This window comes from Eptatretus burgeri, chromosome 9, assembly GCF_056783735.1.
Source record: "Eptatretus burgeri isolate ZD-2024b chromosome 9, Ebu_testis_v1, whole genome shotgun sequence".
Lineage (NCBI taxonomy): Eukaryota > Metazoa > Chordata > Myxini > Myxiniformes > Myxinidae > Eptatretus > Eptatretus burgeri.
In genome coordinates this window covers 41,202,732-41,215,339 of record NC_140969.1, presented here as the reverse complement: position 1 = coordinate 41,215,339, position 12,608 = coordinate 41,202,732, and the positions used below count along the sequence as shown (strand labels likewise).

The 12,608-nt window shown below is 39.6% G+C and overlaps 1 protein-coding gene across 13 annotated transcripts in view; it reads right to left on the bottom strand.

Moving 5' to 3' along the window:
• Positions 1-12,608, bottom strand: part of UNC79 (unc-79 subunit of NALCN channel complex) — a 259,172-nt gene that overhangs the window by 171,734 nt on the left and 74,830 nt on the right. For 12 of the 13 annotated variants that reach the window (XR_015061602.1, XM_085894924.1, XM_085894914.1 and 9 more), the window contains one exon: positions 11,752-11,928. Coding sequence is in view for 12 of the 13 variants with exons in the window: in XM_085894924.1 (XP_085751050.1) it covers positions 11,752-11,928 (177 nt within the window). In the remaining variant the exon portion in view is untranslated. The remainder of the gene's footprint in view (positions 1-11,751; positions 11,929-12,608) is intronic. The other variant, XM_085894917.1, reaches the window with a different exon arrangement.

Genomic DNA, 12,608 nt, shown 5'->3' with positions numbered 1-12,608 from the left:
GTCAGAGTTTCGGCCAGGAAAAGGCAAAGACATTTAAAACTAGGAAGGGAAGAGACCTTATCTCCATTTGGAGCCGGTTCTAAAGGTTATCGGCATATTAATTTGTCCTGCATGGCTCTCAGGTCTACAATGTACCTGACCACCTCTAACAGGGGCAAAACATGTAGGTCAATTGATATGACTGGCAATGAGTTGATAAATTACGGAGGGAATTCACCTCAATTTTTGAATTCTATAAGACTGGTGCAGGTTATTTGTCTTATTCCAAGCTCCCCAAGTCTATCTTCGATATAAAAGTGAATGAGATGTTGTTAGCTCACCTGAACTTTCGTTCAGTTAGCTTATGCAATCAGGCTATGTCCATATGTTTTATATATATATATATATATATATATATATATATATATATATAAATATATATATATATATATATATATATATATATATATACATATACATATATATATATATACATATATACATATATACATATATACATATATATATATATATATATATATATATATATATATATATGAATGCACCCTGTGGCTGCTTGACTGCATCTTTTTTCTGGGGGCATGGCGATGCTGCTGATGCAATCAATGCCCCTGTTACCAGCACATTGGTACTCATTTTGCTGACCTCAGAAGGATGACAGGCTAAGTCAACCCTAACAACAGCCTAACAGGGGCTTGAACTCAAGGCCCTGGGGACTTAAGCCAACTCCAGGCCTTGTCATTAGGTGAGCCAGTCAGTGAGTCTGTAAACACATCAGTCATTATCGCTTGAACCAAACTCACGATTTGATGGGAGGGGAGGAGGACAAATTTACCCGTGCGAAGAGTGCTTTAACCTCAGCGTTGCCCAGATTAAAAAAGGAAATTGTAATACCCTCAGTCACCAGCACCAAGTGTCGCTACACTGTATGCATTTACAAAGAGAAAAAACACCCCCTCCCCCACCTCACACACCCCCATGTGAGTCCGGCTGGTGCCAGCGGTAACTAGACAGCTTAGAGGCCTATGTTACCCCCCACGCAAAGATGTATTTGTACCCCGAGTTTGGAGTTTGTAACTTAAACGATGTGGCTGTGCATAAGGAAGAAAGCCAGGGACAGAGGAGAGAGGAGATAGGGGAGGGGAGAAAGGAGAGAAGAGAGAGAGAGAGGAGAGAGGGACAGAGGAGAGAGGACAGAGGGGAGGAGAACAGAGTAGAGAGGGACAGACGAGAGAGTGACAGAGGAGAGAGAGGAGAAAGGGACAGAGGAGAGAGGAGAGAGGGACAATGGCATATATATATATATACTAGCATATACTCATGCTCCGCACGGAGTTGAATGGGTGGCAAAAGGTGGATGAGGCATAATAGTTGATGTTATGGGAAGCTGCGGAGGGTGTCATTAGGGATGTGATGCACTATGGTTATCTTTCCTTAGTTTTCTAAAGGACCTCCCTGTAGATGACATTTTGGGTGAGTGTCTTATTGCTGAATAGTCATTGTGAGGAATTATTGTCCACTTTGATAGATATATAGGAGTAACCTCTTGCACGTGAAAATGCAACATATAGTTGGCCATGGGAGAACACGGGCGCTGGGAGGTATATTCCGAGTTTGTCAAATGTTTGGCCCTGGGATTTGTTTACGGTCATCGAGTATGTGAGTCTGACTGGAAATTGCATCCTCTGCAGTGACTGGAAGGTTGGCCTCTGATGGGGCAAGTTTAACATGATTTAGGCCTAGCCCTAGACTGAACAGGAGCCGTGGAGGGTGACCGAGAATCAGAATGCAAATTTCAATGAACGGCACTTTTTGGCACACATCCGACGATCCAACACCGCTGGACACTCTAATTTGAAGATCACACACGCAAGACACAACACAGGTAATGATGGCGGTTGAGAAACGTCAAATAACGCGCAGACGTCGTGAACAAAAATAAATCTTTACATTATATACAATCTTTTGTTGTTACATTTTTTGTGTCAAATTCACCTTCTGGGGTAGTCAGCATGTGCAGAAGAGGGTTTTACATTGCAGACACTGTTTTATAGGAGTGGAATTGCGCCTCTCGGTGGTGACGGTCTGTCGACGACAAACGTGATGACGTCAGCGAATGACCGATGATGTCATGACGGAATTACGCCTCTTAGCGGTGACGTCACACGTCGCCATGCAAATGAACGTAAAAATTAGAAAATCGCCCAAAATTGCCAAATGTGTCCATCTGGCGCGATCTCACATAGCCCATGCTGTTCATTAGACCACAGAGCACCCACATGCCGAAAGTGGCGACAATCCATCCGGCATTTTTGGAGGAGATACGTCAAATTACACGCAGACGTTAACAGAAATAATATTTAGATGTATGTGTATGTGTGTGTGTGTGTGTGTGTGTGTGTGTGTGTGTGTGTGTGTGTGTGTGTGTGTGTGTGTGTGTGTGTGTGTGTGTGTGTGTGTGTGTGTGTGTGTGTGTGTGTGTGTGTGTGTGTGTGTGTGTGTATATATATATATATATATATATATATATATATATATATATATATATATATATATATATATATATATATATATATATATATATATATATATATATATATATACTAGCAGAGCATGCTTACACATTGTAAGCAATAACGAACCATGCTTCCCAATTGTCTTGGGTCGCTCACCGACATTTTTTTCATTTATTATCTTGCCAAAACGAAGTATTTGCAAGATATGTCAGTCAGCCTGTATGTTTTTTTGTTTTTTTTTGTCTGTAATCACGTATAAAAAAATTCTGCAGAGCACAGTTATCATTGGAAATATTTGTAACTTCGCATATCAGAGGCATATAGAGGTCCCTTTCAGCGCACAAAATTTTGAAGGTCAAGGTCAAAGGTCAAGGTCACTTTGTCGCAAATCAGGGGAGTCGACGAAACCCTTATTTTTTGAGTAATTTTGATCGGATCGTCTTCAAACTTGATGGGAATATAGTTCATGGTCTGGCGCTCAGCTGATTAATTTTTGGTGGCGATTGGCCTTGACCTTCATATGTTTTTTTGTTTGTTTGTTTGTTTTTTTTCGGTCTGTAATCACGTAGAAATCACTCTGCAGAGCACAGTTATCATTGGAAATTTTTGTAACTTCGCATATCAGAGGCCTATAGAGGTCCCTTTCAGCGCATAAAATTTTGAAGGTCAAGGTCAAAGGTCAAGGTCACTTTGTCGCAAATCAGGGGAGTCGACGAAACCCTTATTTTTTGAGTAATTTTAATCTAATCGTCTCCAAACTTTATGGGAATGTAGTACATGGTCTGGCGCTCAGCTGAATAGTTTTTGGTGGCGATTGGCCTTGACCTTCATGGTTAGTGCCTGAGGTCAAACATATTTGACCCCAAGGTCAAATTTTCAAGTTTTAGGAACCATATCGTGTAATACCTCAAATTGAACACCTCGATGAGTGCTTTCTAGATATGTCAAGCTTGAGACATTATGACGTCATTTGGTGACATTATGAGGCAAACACATATTTTTCATGGTTACTCTGTAGAACGATTCTCATCGAAATCTCTCGTAGGCAGATATTCCTCAAGGAGTCGCTCCTGGTGGATAGCAGCTCTGTTCACCTCAGTGTGACCTTAAAGAAGTCACACATGGTCACCTTTTGGCAAGTTGGTTTTTTTACATTTTAATTTACGATCGCTCTCTGACAGTTCTGTGATTTTTCCTGGCATATCAGCTTCGATGTCGATCGGCACGCCAAATTACCTTGCTTCCCCATTGTCTCAGGGTCACTCACCTGCATTTTTTTTTCATTTTTCCCATTTATTTACTTTCATTTATTTATATTTTCATTTCTAGACACTTTCCGACAGTTCTGTGATTTTCCTGGTGTATTGACTTCGATGTCTGGCAGCATGCAAAATTTCAGCTTTCTACGTCACCTGGAAGGTGCTGAACTTTAATATCAGTCAATGAGTCAGTGACTCAGTGAGTCACTCAGTCAGTCAGTGGTTCGAATGAGCTTTATATATTAGATAGGTATCCAAAATTACTCGAATTAAAAAAGGAAAACCAAAATCACACTTCATTTTCTTTTTTAGAATTATAAATCGATATATATATATATATATATATATATATATATATATATATATATATATATATATATATACATATAATAATAATAATAAATTTCACACCAAATTATTTGATAAACGAGATACTTTTTCAATCCACATTGTACAAATGCCTTTCTTCGACAGTACAATTCCAAAGAAGCTATTCTATGATATAGTTGCAGGTGAAACAAGAAGGGCACTTGATAGAGCGCATACCTCCACCACGTCATGCTTGATCCACGAGAATATATCGGGCCCAATCAATACATTTTTGAGATATTGTGCCTTATATTGTTTTTGGCCCAATCTCTCAAGGCTAAAGAATCACTTTTGAAATTAAATAATTATCGTATCCAGATCCGGATTCAGGTCTTCATCGAAATCGAATAAATCCATCGTGGTCACACACAGTGGCGTGCAGAGGGGCGGGGGGGGGGCGATGGTGCGTTGGCCCCGGGCATCCATTGGATGGGGGCATTCAATCAGAGAAGGAAATAAGATAGTAATTTTAAAATTTCAGCTGTGATAAATCAATTTTTGGAGGCTCACTGCACTGTAGAGGTAGTTGTTAGCCCTTTATTCCTTTAACATGGTGTAACCTTTCTGTCTGGAGAAAATGGTGCTTCTCCCCATCCCCCCACATGCATGCGCATGATGTATGTGGTGCAACCATCAAAAGCAACAAGCAGACGTGGCTGTTCGTTCCTGCATTTCCTCGAGTCATAACTCGTCTTTCCTTCAGCTTTTTGTGCATCTAGATTAGTTCTTTTACCTACTCAGGTCAGTGAATAGCTCTAGAACGGGTGCAACTACGTTTCTTATAGGTTATTTTGGTGATATTTAATGAAATATTTACGTGGGATATAGTAAGAGTGAAACCTGGATGATCAGAGGACTGCTACGGCATTTAATCTTGGAATAGGAGACATTTATTCCTTAACATGTTAATATTCGAATACAGATACCACTAATTTGCAAGTCTATGATATAAATTGCACAAAATTATCAGTGAAGAATCGGTGTGAAATAATTTGATACGAAGGAACAAAGAAATGAAATATGGTTTATCCGTCTGCAACCGACCGATTGCTTACCATTTTCTTCCAATTTTCTCATGCGTCTTAACGGTTTTTGAGATAGAAAATGAAATGTTACGAGTATTTTGTGCACTTATTATTATCGAGTTTCAGAATTATTGCAGTATAGTTTATTCTCCACAACCATGCCATCTCCACAACACAGCGCCCTCCTCAGCAAACAGCGGCAAAATGCCGTTGTTACGAACTTGCGGCGCAACAGGGGGAGCTACATTCCAGTGTCCGTGTGCAATCAGCCGTCCAAACGGCTGATTTGCATAAACGGATCAAGACGGGCTTTGTCCTGGAAAAGGCCAGCCAATCAGAGGTGAAGGGGCGGAGCCTGCCTGGGGTGAAGGTTCAGAGGTGAAAAGGGGAAGCGCTGATTTCGGGTGGCGAAACCTCCAATGCTTCTCCCCTCGGGCTATAAAAATCCGCATTGGCAACGCGCAGGGAGTTGGTGGTGGAGCTGTTATCTATAACAATATTATTGTTTTAATTTTAATGGTTTAATGGTTTTATCTCCAATTAAGATTTTTTGTTCTCTTATTATCTAAAAATACAAGAATGAATATTTGTTCAAGAGAAAATAAGCTTGTCTCAGAAGTGTGTAAGTTAGTAATCACTTTGTACACACATATATATATATATATATATATATATATATATATATATATATATATATATATATATATATATATATATATATATACATATATACATATATATATATATACATATATACATATATATATATATATCTTCTTCTTCTTCTTTCGGCTGCTCCCGTTAGGGGTCGCCACAGCGGATCATCCGTATGATCCGCATCGTGATTTGGCACATGTTTTACGCCGGATGCCATTCCTGACGCAACCCTGGTCGCCTCTTACGACACAGGGATATGGTACACCTATTTTAACCGGGGTATACACCGGGCCAGTACACTCGTACTCATTTTGCCGACCTCGGAAGGATGACAGGCTGAGTCAACCCCCTGGTGTAATAATTCAGTGGCCCAACGGGGCTTGAACTCAGGACCTTTTGGATTCCAAGCCGCTGCCCTAACCACTGCGCCAACACCAGGTATATATATATATATATATATATATATATATATATATATATATATATATATATATATATATATATATATATATATATATATATATATATATATATATATATATATATATATATATATATATATATATATATATATATATATATATTGTTTTCAGATGTCTCAGATGAAGAAAGTACAACTGAGTGGAGCACAGAACAGGAAAAAAAGAGGGGCAGAGTCGAAGATGAGTCCCATCAAAGAGGGGCATTCGATGCATGGATTAAAAGAAGTAAAGAAGAAGTAGGAGAACCTGGAGAAGTAAAAGATGATGTCGGTGCAAAGAAGGATTTTTCTGATACGGATTCAGCTCGGTCAGAATGTAATACTCTCTCTCCTCAGTCTCGTTGTCAGGATGATGATCCATGTGAAGAAAATAAAGAAGATTTTAGCATATTTTTGCAGAGAAGTGATTTTGGCTGTTTGAAGAAACCAATTCCAGATCATTTGAAGATGACAATATTACAACATGGCCCTGAAAGATATTAGAATAAAAGTGGTCCATTTGCTGAGAAGGATGGGGGATCATTTTCCAAACAGTGGTTTGATAAAGTTTCCACAAACGGAGAAATTGTGGAGAGAAAATGGTTGTTATATTCTCCATATCGGAAAGCATGCTACTGTTTTTGTTTGCTTTTTGTTTTCAAAGGAGCATTTGTCATCTGTGTCAAACTTTGGAAAGGAAGATGGTTTCTCCACTTGGAGAAAATTAAATCCAAGAATACCTGACCATGAGAAAAGCCCTTCTCATAGAGCTCACATGAGGGAACACCTGAACCTCGTAGTTCGACTCCATCATTCAACTACGATAGATGCTGAACTTCAACAGCAAATGTCTGCTGAAAAGAAAAGATGGAAAGCTATAACTGAACGGATTGTCGAGGTTATATCCTTTCTGGCAAAACAGAATCTGGCCTATCGTGGACATCGAGGAGAAGGAATATCTGGGGAATCAGAGCCAGGGGAGACAGTCAGTGAAAATACAGGAAACTTTCTAGCAACAATCAGACTTTTGGCCAAATATGATGACATCTTAGCAAAACACTTGCAGAGAGGGAGAGAAACCCAAAAGTGTCACCTACTTGTCCAACAGAATTCAAAACGAAATAATCAATCTTCTTGGTGAAACTGTCAAGAAAAATATAATTTACGAAATTAAGGACGCAAAATATTTTAGCATAATGCTGGATTCAACTCCAGATATTGCCCATGAAGATCAGGTTTCTGAAATTCTGCGTTACGTTCATATTGATGAAAACAGAAAAGTAGAAATAAAGGAGACATTTCTGGGATTTTTTCAAGTCAACAAGAAAGATGCAGTCAGCCTGGTAAATAAAATTCAGGAAAAATTGGAAGAAGACAAAATTTCCATGAATGACTGTCGTGGTCAAGCATATGATAACGCAGCAGTTATGGCTGGAGTGAGAGGAGGTGTTCAACAAAAAATTCTTGAAGTTAACCCAAAAGCTGTGTTTGTGAACTGCGAGAACCACAGCCTCAATTTGGCCTGTGTCCATGCAAGTGAGGTGCAACCTGTTTTTGTTACATTTTTTGGCATTTTGGAAAAACTCTTTACTTTTTTTTCTTCATCTACTTCTCGTTGGGAAGTTTTAAAATCTTTTGTCACTCGGACTGTGAAAAGACAGTGTGACACAAGATGGAGCTCCAGCCAAGATGCTGTGCAAGTAATCCACGAAGAGTGTGACAACGTTATTGCAAACCTTCAACACCTGCTGGAAGGAGAATTTTCAAGGGAAACTAAATCTGATGCAGGATCGCTACTGAACTCTATTCAACAGTTCCCGTTTATAGCTTTATTAAATTTTTGGTACTCAGTTTTATCATCAGTGGAGAAAGTCTCAAAACGTTTGCAGGATCCGAAAATGGGGTTCCATGAAGCTTCTTGTGATCCGAGAGGACTTATTCATGTCTTGAATTTGAAGAATGACGAAATTATCCACAATGCAATAGATTTAGCCAATGAATATTGTGAAAATTGGGGAATACCAATTGCACGAACAAGGAGAAGAAGAATAATGCCTGGAGAGTCAGCAAGTGATAGCGGACTGACGGCACAAGAAGAAATGAATAGAGTAATGGTAGAGATTGTGAACAGATTAAAAACTGAAATTGAAGACCGCAGTGTCCGTCTTCAAAAACTCAGTGACCGATTGAATTCAGTAGTGATTGAAGATGAACAAGAAAGAGAGAAATTTAAAAAAAGGAATGTTCAGACTTTGCAAATTATTAAGACAATGATGTGGTTGCAATTCAGTTATGTGATGAAATTATTGATTTTGTGATGTTCCTTCGAGCTGGAGGGAATAGAGTTCCCCCTGATCCTAAAGATGCTCTGGAGTCTTTACTGCAGTATGGGAGGGATATCTTTCCGACGCTGTGTGTTTTATACAGATTACTGCTTACAATCGCATTTTCAGTCGCAAGCTGTGAAAGGTCATTTTCAAAACTGAAATGAATAAAAACATATCTGAGGTCTTCTATGTCACAGGAGCGACTGACCGACCTGGCTTTAATAAGCATTGAAAAAGAATAAGAATTTCTCACAGTTGATGTAAAAAGTGAAGTAGTTCAGGTGTTTTGTGACAGGACGTATCATTTGGGGAAAAGAACTTAATAAATTTGATTGATTTATATTAAAATCGAATAAAGCGTTTATTTCATGTTTCATCTGTATTTATATATTCAAAATGTTTTCCTTTCTAATAATATTTCTCAGTATATTAGGCCTAATACTTGAGTCTTTGGGGCATACAATCAAGATTTGCCCTGGGCATCACCAGACCTCTGCACGCCACTGGTCACACACCTAACCTGTGTACTGTGTTGTCCTAATTCGTCCACAACTTTTTGAGATATCGTGCCATATATTGTTTTTGGCCCAATCTCTCAATGGTGAAGAACCACTTAAAAATTCTAGTAGTAGTATCCGGATCCGGATCTTCACCAAAATCGAAGCAGTTCGTCCTTGTAAAACAACCTGGATCAAATTTCATCTGGATCAAAATGCAACCAAACCAAACTTGGTTTCGTTGCATTTTTATGACCTTTGCAACTTTGGCCAAAAATATCTCGAGAACAAAAAATATTACCCCTCCAGTTTTTTGATATGTTATAGTAGACAGTATGAACTTTCATTTTCATGCAAGGCCAGGTCAAGGTCACAAAGTCTTCAAGGTCAAATGTCAGGTCAACAAATAATTCACCCCTAACTTAACTAGATTGACGAATCGATGCTGGATTTGCATTCTACGGACAATTACCTTTCCAACGACACCAAAATAATCGAGATAGGGCAAGGGGTTACTGAGATATGAGGATTTGAATGTTGGTGGAAACGCGACATAAGTCGAAAAGGTCAAAAGTTCTCAAGGTCATATCTCGTCAACCCCTAGTCCGATTTAGCTAAAATTTTGTCTGTGAACATAGACTATCATATGTAACATACATGCAAAAAATTAGCCAAATCTGAGGGGGTCAGGTTACAACCCTTGGGTGAACTGAGGTAGAAATGACCCGAGAGCATATCGGGCCCAATACATTTTTGAAATATCGTGCTGTGCAGTACTCTATCGTTTTTGGCCCTATCTCTCAATGGTGAAGAATCACTTTAAAATTTAAATAATTCTCGTATCCAGATCCAGATTCAAATCTTCACCAACATTGAATCAATTTGTCCTTGCTACACACCCAACCTGTCCTCCAACTTTTGACCGAATCCGTCAACAACTTTTATGAGATATCGTGCTTTATATCAGTTTAGCACTATCTCTCAATGGTGAAGAAACACTTAAAAAACAAGAAAAAGAGCAATCATAGATGGTGAACCCTCGCCACGACTTCTTTTGAGTGGGGTATTTTTGCAGGTTTTAGGGTAAATTCAATATGGCTGCCAAACCACGTGACCTGTGATGTCATATGTGTGACCCTTTAGTTCCTCATGGATAGGGCAGTCATATGTGTAAAGTTTTGCCTCAATCTGTTCAGCCATTTCAGAGAAGAAGATTTTTGAAGGTTGTTTTTTTTAATAAAAACAATATGGCTGCCAAATCACATCACCGATGATGTCATCAAACACATTTCTGTGAACCATTTTATCTCGAGATGACTCAAAAATTTACATACTAATCAGATGTTGCACTCTACAGATACAGTTATGATGTCATAACGAAGGCACCTATGATGTCATAAAATATCACACTCATTCCCCATGAGGAGTACTTGCTATTTGCCAAGTTTCTATTTTTTCTTTGCTGCGGTTTCAGAAATACAGAGATCCAAAGTTTTTCCGTTTTTCCAACATGACTGCCACACCACGTGACCTCTGACGTCGTAATTGTCATTAAAACATTTTGCATATAAGCAATCGCACCAATGGTGAAAATTTTGTCTCAATCCGCCAAGCGGTTGCAGAGAAAAACAGGAAAGTTCTGTGCAGACAAACAAACAAATGAAATTGCTCGTTGAGCAAGGAATTGCCGGAATAACTTTGTCATATCTCCATGATCTCTGAAAAAAAAAAAACCTGGAAATCAATTTGCTTCTTACAAGTCGAAAAGCTACTGTTTAATGAGTTATAGCACTTAGTTTGGTCATGATCATAATTTGGAAGTCAAGCGGACTTGAAATGGCGTTTTTATCGCAATTTGAAAGTTTTGACCCGACCCCCCTGACATTTGACCCCCGACCGCTAAGAAGGGTGTTGGTGTGACTCCCCAATGAGACATATGGTTGGATGCAGTATTGGAAGATGTACATTTCGGATTTAGTTTGAAATCGATTCGACCATTTTAGCGGACGTTATTGCGAAAATAAGAATTTCGGTTTTTCGGTGACCTTGACCTTGACCTTTGACCTAGATTCACCAAAAACGACAAGTGTCTAAGTTGGACCCTGGCCGACGTCTGTACCCAGTTTGGTCATGATCGCTGAAACGGTGTGGCTGCTACAGGGTAAACAAACACACAAACAAACAGACAGACAAACACACAGAATGACACACACAACCGACCAACATAATTGCCGAAATCTGAAGGATTCCGGCAATTAACAGACAGACAAATGAACCCAAATGCAATTCCCTCTCCTTCAGCGAGGGTAATTATCATATCCGGATCCGGATTCAGATCTTCACCTTCACCAAAATATAACCAATTCGTCCTTGCCACACACCCAGCACGTCCACCAATTTTCATCCGAATCCGTAAACAACTCTTTTTTTTGTTTAGATATCCTGCTCGCACACAGATAGACAAACAAACACACAAACAAACAGGGGTGAAAACATAACCTCCGTCCACCTTCAGTGGTGGATGTAATAATATCGATGAAGTTGAAAGAAGCAATCAAACGTTTTGATCAGTAACGATATGTGGAAATCAGCAAGTGTGCTTCCGAAAGATGATGTGCAAAACCATGATGGATAAACTTACCTGCTTAAGAATAAGATCAAGCATGAGTATATAACAGGACAGGTTCAACTCCTCATCTTCACCTCCAGGATCCATGTCCATGGATCCCTGTGGTGATTGTCGGTGAGGGCTGTGAAATGGACCGTGAGGTGATAGCATGGCCCTGTGTGTGGTCTCCATCACCGGAGTGTGCTGCTGCTGAATAAGGGGAAACAGCATGAAAGCAATGGTATGAGCCACAAAGAAAAAGATAATATTTGTTACGAGAGACATCACATTTGACTCGAGGCGTCAGTGGGTAGAGCGAGCTACCTTGGAAGCCGAGGGTGATGAACATTTTCATTTGCTGTCAGAAAGTTTTATAAGAGGGTGAAAAATTGAACGACCAGAGTGTACTAGAGAGGCAGACAGAGAGTCGGGATAATTCTGGTACGAGACGGCCGATAGTCGATTATTTGATGATTCGAGATGCAGCGATCGAAGGGAGAGAAGTCACATCCAGCTTTTGGGGCTGATTCATCTAACAGCTGCGGAGTACAGATTTACACGACAGGGGTCTTAAGAGAGTGGTGGTTCCGTTTCACTACGCGAGTCTGCATTTCTACTTCACAATTTTACACATCACCATTGCTCTCAGGGATCTCCAACCTGAACCTACTGCGCTGGCTCTTCTCCTGTGCCAACTTCTCATCATTCAGCAGAGCAATTCTGTCACTCATTGCCTTCGAACCATCCTCTCTCTTCCAACTGCCTTTTCCTGACTCTCGCTCGCCATGCCCTCTTGACACCAGTTCTGATTCCTCGTGTGTTATATTCCTTCATCCCTGTTTGCATTATCATAGCAATTGTCATGAGGTTATTACTTACAAAATCCAAAG